The sequence below is a fragment of the Diospyros lotus genome, chromosome 4 (assembly GCF_014633365.1).
Source record: "Diospyros lotus cultivar Yz01 chromosome 4, ASM1463336v1, whole genome shotgun sequence".
In the NCBI taxonomy this organism is placed as follows: domain Eukaryota; kingdom Viridiplantae; phylum Streptophyta; class Magnoliopsida; order Ericales; family Ebenaceae; genus Diospyros; species Diospyros lotus.
In genome coordinates, this window is record NC_068341.1 from 12,794,061 (window position 1) to 12,807,671 (window position 13,611).

General features: G+C 36.8%; 2 protein-coding genes across 4 annotated transcripts; both read right to left on the reverse strand.

The window, feature by feature from the left end:
- Positions 1 to 2,669: 2,669 nt before the first annotated feature.
- LOC127799039 (uncharacterized) lies at positions 2,670 to 6,488 on the reverse strand. 3 transcript variants are annotated; one of them, XM_052332736.1, is made up of 3 exons: positions 6,228 to 6,488; positions 4,210 to 4,409; positions 2,687 to 2,944 (listed from the first exon to the last, which is right to left on the reverse strand). In XM_052332736.1, the coding sequence occupies exons 1-3, from the start codon at positions 6,383 to 6,385 to the stop codon at positions 2,913 to 2,915; spliced, it is 390 nt and encodes a 129-aa protein (XP_052188696.1). In that variant the 5' UTR covers positions 6,386 to 6,488; the 3' UTR covers positions 2,687 to 2,912. The 3 variants fall into 3 exon arrangements, 2 of the variants coding, with proteins under 2 accessions (XP_052188696.1, XP_052188695.1); XR_008022522.1 differs by lacking the exon at positions 4,210 to 4,409 and having other exon boundaries at positions 2,670 to 2,944; XM_052332735.1 differs by lacking the exon at positions 2,687 to 2,944 and having other exon boundaries at positions 2,954 to 4,409.
- A 3,232-nt stretch (positions 6,489 to 9,720) lies between these two features.
- LOC127798715 (receptor protein-tyrosine kinase CEPR1-like) lies at positions 9,721 to 13,243 on the reverse strand. Its single transcript, XM_052332268.1, has 2 exons — positions 10,609 to 13,243; positions 9,721 to 10,342 (listed from the first exon to the last, which is right to left on the reverse strand). Exons 1-2 carry the CDS (start codon positions 13,088 to 13,090, stop codon positions 9,993 to 9,995), a joined length of 2,832 nt encoding a protein of 943 aa, XP_052188228.1. The 5' UTR covers positions 13,091 to 13,243; the 3' UTR covers positions 9,721 to 9,992.
- Between the last annotated feature and the right edge of the window lie 368 nt (positions 13,244 to 13,611).

Genomic DNA, 13,611 nt, shown 5'->3' on the forward strand with positions numbered 1-13,611 from the left:
CTTCGTTTTCTTTCATTTAGTGTGGTTATGTTATGGGTATTTTTCGCTCTACTCTTTATGAGCTGGGCTCAACTCAACCGACCGGCCCAATCACATGAGGCTTAGTAAACCTCGAGCTGAACTCGTTGAAGCAAGCTCGCACATTGCTGGGGCCTGAGCTCGGATCGCAGGCCAAGCGAGCTCCCAACAATGCCTCAAGCGAGCTCCCAACAATGCCTCTAGCTCGCCAGCCTATCTGAGCGAACTCCCAACTACACTTCGAGCAAAATCTAGCGACTCTTGTTGTTCGTCGGCCTAGCCAATTAACTCGCATAATGAGAAGGTCATGTGCCAGAGAATATTAATGGGCTAGGGGTCGTCCCAGCTAGGCCATCCAACCCAATCTGGCCCTATCTTCTCGGCCCATTTGATCGGTCCATGACAGTCCCATCTTGGCCCCTTGCAACAACATCATTACAGTCGCGTCTGGATTTTCGCGCGTCCACCTTAGATCTCATCCTCATTAATGACGGATCTCATCTACATTAATGAGGGTCCCATCAGCACCTTGCTGCAGCATGGGCATTTCTGCCGGTGCCGGATATTTTGTCCCATCACCTTGCAGACGTACAACACATGCAGGAGGACATCTTCTCCTCCCACATATCAACCAATTCTTTCAAGAGCCCTGGTATGTTTTTCTGCCAACTTGCTGATACTCTGCATTTACTTACTCGTTTACTCACTTGAGCATCGGAGTACTCTGCAAGTACTAGCCGACGGGTCAACAAACCGAATCAGATAACCCATTCTCTCTCTCTCAAATTCATTATACCAGTATGGGCCAACGAATCACGGTTGAGCAATTCCAAACGTCGACAGGTTATTTGTGGATCTTGACACTTCTCTTGATCTTGGCTGTGTAACTATGTGATTGTTTTTACATGCGAGATTTCTCAACAATTAATTTTTTTTACTTGCTAAGCATCAAAAAAACCCTAAAAATATACTATTTTCTTTCTATTTTCTCCTAATCCAACTCTCTTAAACTTTGAAACAAAAATCACTAAATTCATTTAATGAGTGTTTTTTTAATTTTCTCTAGGACTAACATGCCAACTGAGCTTCATGCATTTAAAGTAATTTATTAAATATATTTAATAGAATTTACAAAAAATATTTATATAAATAAATTCATTTATTAGTGTCATTTTATTTTTCATATCTATTATTGGAATGAACTAAATTAATTGAATTTGTAAAATTTTATTAACTCAAATAAATTCATTTAATGATTGTTATTTTATTGTTTTATTTCTGTTAGTGAAAGGAGATTGAAGAGTTTAAAATAATTTAACAGAATTTTCAAATTTTACTAATATAAATAAATTTATTTAATGGGATAACACTTCATTTCTTTTTATTTTTGTTATTTAAAGGAATTTGTAAATTATAAATAAATTGAATTATTATTATTATTATTATTATTATTATTATTATTATTATTGTTATTATGAGCTTCTTTCTCTAAAAAATATGAAAATATTAAAGATATTAGAAGGGTCTAATTTAATGGAAAAGGAAAAAAATTATTTGATTGTTCAAACCCTTAAAATATGACTCTTAAAATTCTACATCGAATTTGAATATATTAATATAAAGGTACATAATTGATAAACATTTTTTTGCATGGAATTGGAGTTTTTTTTTATCTTTTTTTATCTTTACTATAAAATTGTAGATTTTAATAATTTTAACTGAACTTTTTAAGTTTTTAGTAATCTAAATAAATTCAGTTAAGAAGTGTTATTTCATTTTGCCATTTTTCTTATTAAATGAAATATGTATTGTTTAAATAAAGTCATTATCATTTTTAAAATTTTATGCATGCAGATAAATTGATTTAATGGGTGCTCTTTTATTTTTACTTTTTTATTGACAAAATTGTAAGATTCAATAAAATTTGTAAAATTTATTAATATGAACAAATGAGTGTCATTTCATTGTAAATAAGGTCATTTATGAGTGTTATTTTATTTTTTAGTTTTTCGTTTTTCAAAAGGAACTAAATGAATAGAATTTTTGAAATTTTATATTTCTAAAGGAATAAAGTATCTTGTTGGAAAACAAGTCACGTCTATTGCTACTTAACCATTAGTTTAAGAATTTGTAAATTTAAATCAATTTAATAGAATTTGTAAACTTTATTAATACAAATAAATTTAGTCAGCTAGAGAATCCTTTTATTTTTTATGTTTTCTTTTATTAACACAAAATTTAAAGGTTTAAATATATTCAATAAAATTGTAAATTTATAATCTAAATAAGTTCATTTAGTAGATATAGAGAAAGATTATGTTACTAATTAATTATTTAAATAAAATTATTAATGGTGTATAATGCATTTTATGTATATTTCTAAATATATGAATATATAGATATGTAATTAATGAATAATGTTATAGGGTTAATCTTTACATATATATATATATATATATCAATACATCCAAAATAGTACAATAAAATATTACCAACAATACAACAATCCAATTGCATATAGTGATTCGTAGATCCTTTTTATAATAATAATAATAATAATAATAATAATAATAATAAATCTCAGCGAGAGAAGGCAAGCAAATTCCATAAATTGACTTGGAAGAGTAAATTCACACGGCATCTCAGTTCTTAAATGAGTTTCAGAGTTTTAAAAAAACAGGGTGGGTCAAATACTCATTGTTTGATGCCTGCTGCCTGCCGTCTGCCGTCTGCTCTCTGCTGATTGTTTCCCACAAGTTATTGCCAATTTACTCCCTTTCACTACGAAGCACCAACCCAACACCATGACCCACTACTGGCCACTGCCTAAAACATGAAACTATAACAGCAGTCAACTATCATTTTCAGCTGTATCCATCCATGCTGGAAAATCTTCATACTCTCTTCAGTTTCTTCACAATGCTTTCTGCATCAGACATTCTATCATATCTGAAATATCAACAATGGCCTTGTTCTGAAAACTATATATTAAAAAAATGTATTCCAGTGCACAAGACTCCCGCTGTGCCAAAACTGTAATTGTATGCAACCATCAACCCCCCCCAAAAGAAGTTGTTACCACAATTCAAACTCTGTAATCTTTCGATCACAAAAGAATAACTTTTAACATTGCTACCAATGTTACTATCACATGGAAATGAAAAGGTGCCTGATTCCTATATGACAAAACACCATAACTTCGGTCATGTGTACTGGAAGTTAGGTGTCACTTGTGTTGATTGGCTGATCTGGGAACTGTATGAAATTATTCCCTTCAAAGGCGACCTGAACGAAGTTGCTTCCCATATCATGGAGTCCTCACACCATCTAAAGAAAGATATAATGACTATGGTTGTGGTCGACTCTCCAGCTACCAAAGCAGGTATCTAATATTCGAATGCCAAACAAGTGTTTGCACGTATCACAGCCATGGATTTACTAAAATATCAATGTTTTCAAGCGTACAACCTTCCTTTCAAATCTCAGAGTATCTCAATATCTGTCCATGAATCTTTGAACTGTATTTACTAGTTCAGAAGTCAGTAACCAAATCACGATTACTGAAGCATATCTCAGTATATGATGCACAAAAGTTATCCCCCCCATCAATCACATAGCCTGTCCTTGTTAGAGTGCAATCCCATGTGTGCCAAGAAGAAAGGATGTAAAGAAACTCAATTTTCCAAGGGCAAATCTACGGGTGATATTGTAGGGTGATATAGAATCATGGCAGGAACACCTTGATATGAACCAATGAATATAAGCCAAAACATTTTCCAGTTACCAAGTATCATACTCATCTCTACATAAACTGAATAATCAGAGACCAATTTCAAGCATTGTTAACATTCCCTTCAGATGTGGCCAACAAAAGTAATCCTGTAATTTTTCACTAGGCAACTTCACCAAGCTACATAAGCTAGAAAGGGCAGGCAATTGGAATAAAAAGAACAACTGTGAACCCTAGCAGCAACGACTGAAATAACAAACTAAACATGTAGAGGTAGATGCTACATGTTAACAATATATGGTAAAAGATGCAAAAAGTAACAGTTAAAATGCTCCATCATGAGGCAACAGATTGATAAATGAGCACAGCAAAACTATAAAGTATGCATCAAGACCATGCAACAGATTGATAAATGAGCACAACAATCTTATTCTGCATCATTTTAGGAAGGCAAAAAAGACCTAGTAAGATGGTACTACAACACTGCCAATATATGCCTGCCTCAATGATTTGTTTTTTCCATCTGTCCAGTCCGAAAGGAAATGATTCAGATTTCACCAAAATGGCACTCAACCAAAATCTGGTCAGTATGGGATTGATATCCAGCTCCATTTGAAATGAAAGCATATTAGGTTCATCACGTTTGCCAGAGCTTAAACTCCTGCAGTTACACATTGAATTCATGTCTTTCCTTAAAGAAACTCTTTCATGGTAAATCTACATCAAGCTATATATGAAGAAAGAGGAAATAGGACATACCAACACATATGATAAGGAAGTATGACTGACAAGATCAAGCATGTAAAGGTGATACTGATCTTCCCATAAAAAAAAAAAAAAAAAAAAAGATAATACCGATGTCAAAGCAGAGCATCTGAAGTGGCAAAGACTATACAGCCATTACCATCAAGATGTAACTCTATTCAGGACCATAGAACCACTTCAGTAGCTTTTTAGGCTTGACATTTTTCTACTGCGTGTTGACTGCCTTATCAATAATAAGACTAAATTGGAAATTCCAGAGCCTCGTGAAATTTTACTAACAAAACAGATGTTCTATCATTATCAGTCTATCAGCACTAAAATAAGAATGCCAAGCAAAACTCAGCACCGCATCAAATGTATCTTACATTAAATCATATGCCTAGGTGATGCAAACTAGGAGCTCACAAATGATGTGGAAGTGGAAAAATTACCTATAAATCCAATATTTGGTAGAAATGCATGAAACCTTTGACATCCAGTCAAGAACTTTAATAGTTAAAGGACTAGAATGAAACAGAACAAACTGTTTCATAGTCTCTAACAGATACAAGGACCCAATAGGCCAATATGCAAATGGTTTTCTATGCCTATGTTAATGGCTACTGATTGAACTTGAACTCTCTCATCATTTCAAGTTTGGCACCGTAAAACCCAGTTGACAATTTATAGTCACACTGAAAATCCATTTCATCCCATGCACTTACTATTTGATTCGTTGATGGTTCCCAGAAATATAAAGCAAAGGACTAGCTGCTCACAAGAAAAATCACTGCTATATGGGAAAAAAAAAAAAGAGCAGAAAGTGGCTCAACTATATCAAACATGGAAGTCCTCTAGTTAGTGCTCAACATGATTCGCCTATAGTCAAATACATTTCAGGAAAGAATTTGGAAATTCCATATATGGTATTTTGAACTAGGATTTTACCAATGAAAATGAAATTACCTAATTCGAACTTTCCAAACAAAGGATTCGCTTGACAAAAATCTACTAATTATTTTTCCTTCTTAATCCAACCCAATATATAAATAATTAGCATCAATATCTTCATTTTATTTTGCTATATTATCCATTTCCTTCTCTTTTCCTTCCATACGTCCTGGTTCCAAACATAGCATTTGTTTTTGTCAAATTCAGGCGTTCCACATCGGATCTTATTAGACTAAAAGGTGGAAAAAACAAAATAAATATCAAAAGTCGTGAATCTAAACAAATGTAACCTTTTATAGTCAACACCAGTAGATGTGAACATTTTGTTCAACCCCACCCCTAATCTGAACAGAAAAGGAGTGCAGTAAACCGTTGTCTCGTAATAGCCATGCACACAAGCTAAACAATTGAACTGGATTTTTTTGCATATATGTCAAATAAAGATAAAGCCTATTTCCTGGAAGACATGAAGGCAGTCCAGAAAATTTAAAAAAAAAAAAAAAAGAAGATAAAATGGAAGTGCAGGTGTCCTTTCAATATATCCAGAGAAACATAAATACCACGAGAATGCTTCAATCACTGTAGTTCTTTTCACCTCTTCTAAAATAGGGGGAAAATTGTTCAGGAGAAAACGAAAAGCAGCGAAAGGTGTGAAGGATTTGATTAAGCGAGCGAAAACTATATTTACAGAGATTTTTTGTATAATATTTGTAATGCCTGGCTCCATTCTGTCTGCCCTTCCTTCCACGCAATGAGTGAGAGACCTACATTTGAACGCACTCACCGGCGAATGCGCAAAAACGACCTTCGATTGGCACGGCGATGGTCGGAAGGGAACTTCCTCCGGCCACGGGCAGTTCGGCCATTGCCGATGCAGCTGGAACTCGCCTTGCCGATGGTAGAAGAAGAAGGAAATCGCAGCCTTGTCGCAATAAAGGCCATTGCTAGGGTTTGCCGGAGGAGTTCTGTGCTTGGAGCTGGCGCGTTGTTTGGTTTCAGAGGCCGTTCTAGAGAGGGAAATGAGACGGAGAGAGGGAGAGAGAGATATAAACGGTGGCTGGGCAATTTGATTGGTGGTGGCGTCCGGAGTAAGTGTACGCTGTTTGCGAAATTACGTTTTACCTCCTCTTTGGGTTCAAACCAAAAAAAAAATGTTAAAAAAAAAATATAATTAAAAGAGATTATTTATTATTTTTTTTATTTAATATTTCTTCTTAATATACGACTAATGATACCATTATCAATAATGACTCCTAACATTACTTAAATAAAAAACACCCAAATTGTTTAATTACATTAAATTATTTTAGTTTAGTGGTTAAATTGATTTGAGTTTTAATTATAAGTTTTTGATAAAATACTAAAACTCATTTAATGTATTAAAATATTTAAGTTAAGTTTAAGATTTGAGTTATTTTCTAACGCAACTTACTGATACCTTTTTTTATTGTGTTTAATTATGAACTTACCTTAACATAAAAAAGGCTTCAACAATAATAGTTATTTGTTTCCTTATTTAAATGAGAATGACTTGATGACACTCTTTACATCTTCCCAAATGTTGTAGATGACTAGGGCATTTACCCCCCCATTAGCTTACACTATGCCCTTAATCACCCCAAATTTGTTCTTTTAATAATAATATATTAAACCTTAATACCATAAATATCAAATTTAAGTATCTCATATCAACTTTTTTCTTAATCTTGGAAAGGCCATCTTTTTACTCCCAAAAGAAAGAAAAAAAAACTCACACATTAACTCTTTCATCTAATTTAACATAATAAATTTTAAATGAAAGGGTTACATGTTTTTGTAAAACTTATATGGGTTATGAAAGGGTTACAAACCCATATAACTTATATGGGTTATATATATATATATATATATTTGTCAAATTATGAGATAGGGAGGGGAGGGGAGGGGGCATTTGGACAATTAGAAATTAGGCCGCCCAATGGGCCATTTTCTCGTTACTTTTTGTGGATAGACCCCTCTGAGTGGGCTCTCTTTTGTCACGTGCCCTTCCCCAATTTGTCGTATTCAATTTTATAACAATAACAAGACAAAAACAGGAATAATAATGTCAAGCCTCCAATTAATAATTGTTTTCTTCTTGTGTTTTAATTTACAAAGGAAATCACGTGAAGAAACAAGCTTAATAGTCCACTTCTTTTTCCTGAACGAGCCAAAAAGTATATATAGCTGACTGGTGTGGTGGGTTGCTGTGAATTGCTTGAACTGAACTTGGATTTTCATGCTTGGTTGCCAGAAAGCTGTTTATTTGAATGTAGATTTTCAGGAGGGTTGCAATTGATCTACAGCTTTGATCGCCGTGATTCCAGTGGGTCGTCTTGGGGTTGGCTGAATTTTAGTACAACATATTGTCGTCAACCTGTTTGTGAAATTGCCTAAATGGATTGACGCGCTTTGACAATTGACGGGGGTGTAGTTTACGTGCAGTGTGGTTACGTTAACTTGCTATTTTGCTTCACTATGCAACGGGAATGCCAGTTATGCATTAGGATGGTGTCCCGACACTCATAGCTCTGTCATTAATGCTAAGGTGTAAGTTAGAATTTTTATTATCGTTACGTAAAATCCCTGTGACTATCACCAGATTATTGGTAGGGCAAATCATATGATAGTTAAAATGCTCGAAAATTTTCATGAATAGTCTTTATTTGCCCTTAAGAGCTTAACTGACTACATGACATACTGAGTATTCTACTAGTTTAAGGGTGAATAAATTAATTAGTTAATATTGAAGCCTAAGCTAGCAAGGAATATTATTGTCCCCCCATAAATGACACATAACACATAAGTAAAGCAGGAGAAGATGAATGTGGCAGGATCCTGCCAAAGCTAACTTCGGTTGAGTTTTTTTTCACATACCTGTCCTTACCCCTTGTTAAAGTCCATGTCGTGATTAAGTGGAATGACGTGGCCTATGTAGCTGTCACATCAGGGAGAACATTAGGAGGAATGGTCCATATGCATATGGGTAGAGCCCATAAAAGCCATTTAATGCTAAATTGCCATTTCAAGCAGTGAAATGGCACCAACACTGGTAATCTTTTGCGTTACAGAAAGATACACTTTTGTGTACCTAAAATAGTAGTCGCCTGGCTATGAAATTCAGTGATGGTCATGATGATACACTTTAGGCTTCCACTGAAAATTTGGTGGAAAGAATGAAAGAAATGCTGAAAGTTTGGTCCTTTTGTGGATATTTGAATTTTGGAGGGCATATCTGTCCTCAAGAGTACTTCCAAGTTCCAATAGCTTAAAGCTTTCTTGGCTGGTTCTGTCCTTTTGGGTTGGAGAACTATTCCTTCGTTGAAAGGTTGTTGAAGTACCTTTATTTATGGACTCTCCACCCTTCCAAAAGAAAAATAAAATACTTGTCTCCATGGATCTCAAATTTTGATAAGGACCCCTCCCACTACTCAAAAACTTGCAACTTAGACAAGCACAAGCCCTCATGCTGCTTGCACACATTTACCCAAATGCATTCATGCCTATCTTGGTAACTCTCCCTACAAGTTGAGACCTTGAGTTGTGGTTCGTAACGCTATGAGTTTTTCAATTTCTCTTCCTGCTAAAGAAAATGGAACTCGAACCCATTATGTAACAGTGATTGGTGGTGGTAATATATCAAATTACTAGAATAATTTGGGAAGATATAGAAGTTGTGCTTCTAGTTTTGGTGGAACTTGGAAGATTAATCCTTCTGTCTCTTTTGTTTCTGAACACCTTGGATATGAAAGAGGATTCAATTAGCAAGTGGGGTTCAATGGCACACTATCAATGGTGAAACGAGCTCGATTATTTTTCATCCCGATTGCACTCTCATTCCAACAAAACAATCAAACCCGGGATGGAAAAAGAAGAAAACACAGAAAAAAGATAAAGAAGAGGCTTTATGCTTTCTCCATTGTCCCTTAGCTAAAATGGAGACAGAGATGCTCTAGCATCCAAGCACAGCACGTTCATCTTTTTCCAGTGGATTTCTAATCTGGTCCCTTAACAACAAATCACACTCAAATGTAAAATTCAGAATCGGAACCCACTTTGACTCAAAAGAAGTCTCCTCCCAATGGCTACCTTCCTTTTCCCGGGAACCTCCTTTTTATTTTGGATCACTTGTGAAGAAAGAGCACAGATAAGGGGTAACAAAACAGAACTCCAAAAGCTAGAAAATTATTTCCAATCAGTGGGTCTAGAAAGAGAAAAAAAAGAAGAAGAAGAAGAAAAAAACAAGCAGATGCTGTGCGTTGCCTTAAAGCAGATGCATTTATTAGTTTCCTCATACGCTTTACAATAGGCCAAGAAAAAAGGGGAAAATATACTAAAAGAAAACAATTGATGCAGACCCCCCATCAACTACTTTTGAAAGGTAGCAAAATAGAGGGAAATTCTTTACTCTCAATAGTTCGAGAGCTAGTACATATCTATATATGCTATAGGACTCCACGTTAAACCCCCAACAAAATCCCTCCTACCATCATAATTCACTTGGAATCTTTGTCTTTGTGACATTTGCCATTTACTTTGTCTTATTTGACTTGCAAGAATCGAATCTGCAGGGGTCTGCCTCAATCAGCAACTGGACGACCTCTTTCATGGTTGGGCGACTGGCCGGTGTCTTGTATGTACACTGGATAGCAATCCTGAGCACCTTAATCATCTCATCTTTGAATAACCCTGCTAGTTGTTTGTCTAAAACCTCCATAACCCCTTCTTTTTTCTCTACCTTTGTGGCAACCCAGTATATAATGTTTTTGCTCTCTCCAAATTCTGCTTCCACTGGCTTCCTTCCAGTTATTAGTTCCATCAGTACCACTCCGAAGCTGTAGACATCACACTTGGTTGTTGCCTTGGAAGAATATGCATATTCTGTCCCAGGCATTATCAAAGAAGATGAATTGTTAAGAAGATGAACATATAGAAGAAGTGCAATGTAAGATGTTGATACAAAATGGACAGCGTGGTGTGCGTGAAGTGCAATTGCTAAAATGGAAACTTCAACGGTAAAATATGATCACAAAATTGGACTTGCTTAAATTAAATGTTGCAACAAGAGTATGTTTTTGTTGGTGCTACGTGTGTCTGCATGCGCTTATATGTAATCAACTTAGAACTCGGTTGGTTCATAAAATTACCTGGAGCTATGTATCCATAAGTCCCTGCTATTACAGTAGTGCTGGAATCTTTGCCTCCTCTTGCTTGCAAAACTTTGGCTATGCCAAAGTCTGCAACCTTGGGATGGTAATTGATATCCAGCAGAATGTTAGTTGACTTGATGTCTCTATGAATGATGGATGGCTTGAGATCATGGTGGAGGTAGGCCAAACCCTGAGCTATTCCTAGGGCAATCTGATGGCGCGTTGGCCAATCCAAAAGGATCTTTCGTCTGTGAAGTGCATCCCAGAGGTTTCCATTAGGCATGTATTCATAAACCAACAAACTGCAATCCAAGCTTGAGAAGCAGCTGTACAACTTCACAATATTCTTGTGCCTTACGCTTCCCAGAGTCTCAACCTCTGTTTTCAACTCCTTGTCCAAAACCAGTTGGTCCTCTGAAGCAGAACCTTTCATTCTGCGACTCCATAGTTTCTTCACAGCAATGACTTCCCCATTGCTCAATTCAATTTTATACACCGTCCCAGATCCTCCTTGTCCCACTATGTTCTCGTCAACCATGGCCTCAATGATTTCTCGGTGATCGTAGCTTATTCTATGGAAGCTTTTCACGTCATATGAGAAAAAGGAGGAAGAATAGGTCTCCTCATGTTCCATTGTTGAACCTTTCCGACTGAACCATCGCTTAAGAAACAAAGTAATCCCAACTATAACAATCCCTACTGAAAGTCCAACTACCCAGATACAGTTTCTTTTCTTTCGGTTATGAGATTGTGAACAGATTGGAAATTTTGGATCTGATGAATTGAGGTAGACTGGAACACAGAGACCTTGATTACCTGAAAAACTTTCCAGTAAACCTCCCTTTATAAATGAGGGAGGAATTGGGCCAGAAAGTAGATTGTTGGAGAAGTTCATTGAATTTGGTAGCAGTTCAGAAAGACTCTGCGGGATGTTCCCCATCAAGAGGTTGTTTGAGAGATCAAGAACATTCAGAGATTTTAGTGAAGAGAGTGAGTCAGGGATGGAAGAATTGAACTTGTTACCTTGCAGCATCAGTAAGTTAAGGTTTCTCAGATTACCAATTTCAGAAGGTAATGGACCAGAAAGGAGATTGTTGCTCAGATCAATCTTCACCAGATAGTCAGCTTGTGAGATTTCCGGAGGCAGGACACCTGAAATCCTGTTGCTCTGTATGAAAAGTTCTGACAAGTTTTTAGCATTTCCAATTGATTTTGCAATGGATCCGTTCAAACGATTGTACCCCAGATCAATGATTGAAGCATGTGGAAGAGCAAAAAGTCCCTCCGGTACAGATCCCTCCAACTTGTTATAACTAACTCGAAAGCGTATAAGAGACTCACATCTTGCATAACTTTCTGGCAGTTTCCCAGTAAACATGTTTTCCAGGACAAGAAAGTATAGCAGCTTGCCTTCCTTGCAGACCTCCCCCGGCAGCTCTCCAGAGAATTGATTTTCGGATAACTCCAGAACAACCATGGGTGATGATCGGCCAAGACCTCGAGGAACTTCTCCTGTTAAGAGATTGTCATAAATTGACAAGGTGTTCAAAGTTGTTGAGTTTGCAATTGCATCAGGAAGTTCTCCAGTCAGTGTATTGTTGTAGAGCTGCAATACTTGAAGATTTGGAAGGCTGCATATAGATTCTGGGATTGTTCCAGTTAACTTGTTCACTGATATGTCCAACTCTCTGAGTTCTGTGAGATTCCCTAGCTCTCCAGGTATTACACCATCAAGCTGGTTGTAGTAAAGCTCAAGCTGTCTCAAATTGACCAGCATCCCAAGCTCTGCTGGAATCTGGCCCACCAAGAAATTTCCGCTCAATTCAAGATCAACCAGGGATGTGATGTTTCCTAAAGATCCCGGGATGAAACCTTGAACCATGCAGGTTGTCATGATCATGGATTTGAGCTTTGTCAGCCTGGGAAAGCTCTCTGGAAGTTGCCATAAATTGAACCCATCATTTTCATTGAAGTTGAGCTCCTCAAGATTGGTGAGGTTGGTGATGGAAATGGGGAAGTCACCTGTAAAAAGATTGTATGAGAGATCAAGTATCATCAGAGCCTTCATTTGATCAAACTCTGGCAGCTTTCCTGTGAGGTATGCAGAGCTCATGTTGAGTTCTTGTAGGAGAGAGCAGTTGGTGATACTGGCAGGGAAATCTCCATGGAAGTTGTTGTAGCCGAGGCGAAGAATGCGGATCCCGGGGAGGTAAGAGCAAACATCTTCAGGGAAGTGGCCGGATAATGACCAGCCACTGATGTCAATCTTCTCCACATACCCTCTTTGGTTGCAACCAATTCCCTTGTAGTTGCAGAAGGGTTCTGCTTCATTCCAATCAGACAGGGGTTTTCCTATGAGGCTCTTCTTCATGAGAGTGAAGAATTGAGACTGGTTGGCTACTGCAGCTTGGGAAGAGTTGACTAGAGAAGCCTGCAGCAACATGAGAAGAAAGAAGCAGCAGTAAAAATGAAAAGCCATGGTAGCAATAGATTATGGGAAGTAGAAGAGAGAGGATGGAGCTTGGGAAGTTATATTTGGTTGTTGCAGTGGAGGAGGTGAGGAAGGGAAGAAGTTTATAAATTGCATGCTGAGGGGATCATTGGCTGCATTGGTAATAAGCTGCGATGATTCAAAGGGAGGTTCCTGTAGTGTTATACTGTGTGTGTGTGTGTGTGTGTGTGTGTGTGAGAGAGAGAGAGAGAGAGAGAGAGCATATTGCATAAAGAAGCTTTATGTTCATGCCCCACCAAACACTAGTAGAGAATAACATCGCATTGCATCAGCGTGCAACTCTTTATGCTGATCATGTCTCAATAAACTGTATTAGAAGGCCGGTTTGTTCACATAGTTTCAGACACTGTATTTTAGTTCCACAACCATATAATCACACAAGGTTAATTTGTTCATTCACCAAGTTAAAATGTTATCCGGGTTTGAACTCCCTCTCTAACTAGAGGTTTAAACTCTGATCACAAAATAAATTACTATAGCATGAATGT

Coding starts and splice junctions, on each gene's coding strand:
- LOC127799039 (XM_052332735.1), bottom strand. CDS start 6,385: ATGGCCTTTATTGCGACAAGGCTGCGATTTCCTTCTTCTTCTACCATC. Junction 4,410..6,227: donor TCGTTTTTGCGCATTCGCCG/GTGAGTGCGTTC, acceptor GTGTAACTGCAG/GAGTTTAAGCTCTGGCAAAC.
- LOC127798715 (XM_052332268.1), bottom strand. CDS start 13,090: ATGGCTTTTCATTTTTACTGCTGCTTCTTTCTTCTCATGTTGCTGCAG. Junction 10,343..10,608: donor TTATGGATACATAGCTCCAG/GTAATTTTATGA, acceptor TGCCTGGGACAG/AATATGCATATTCTTCCAAG.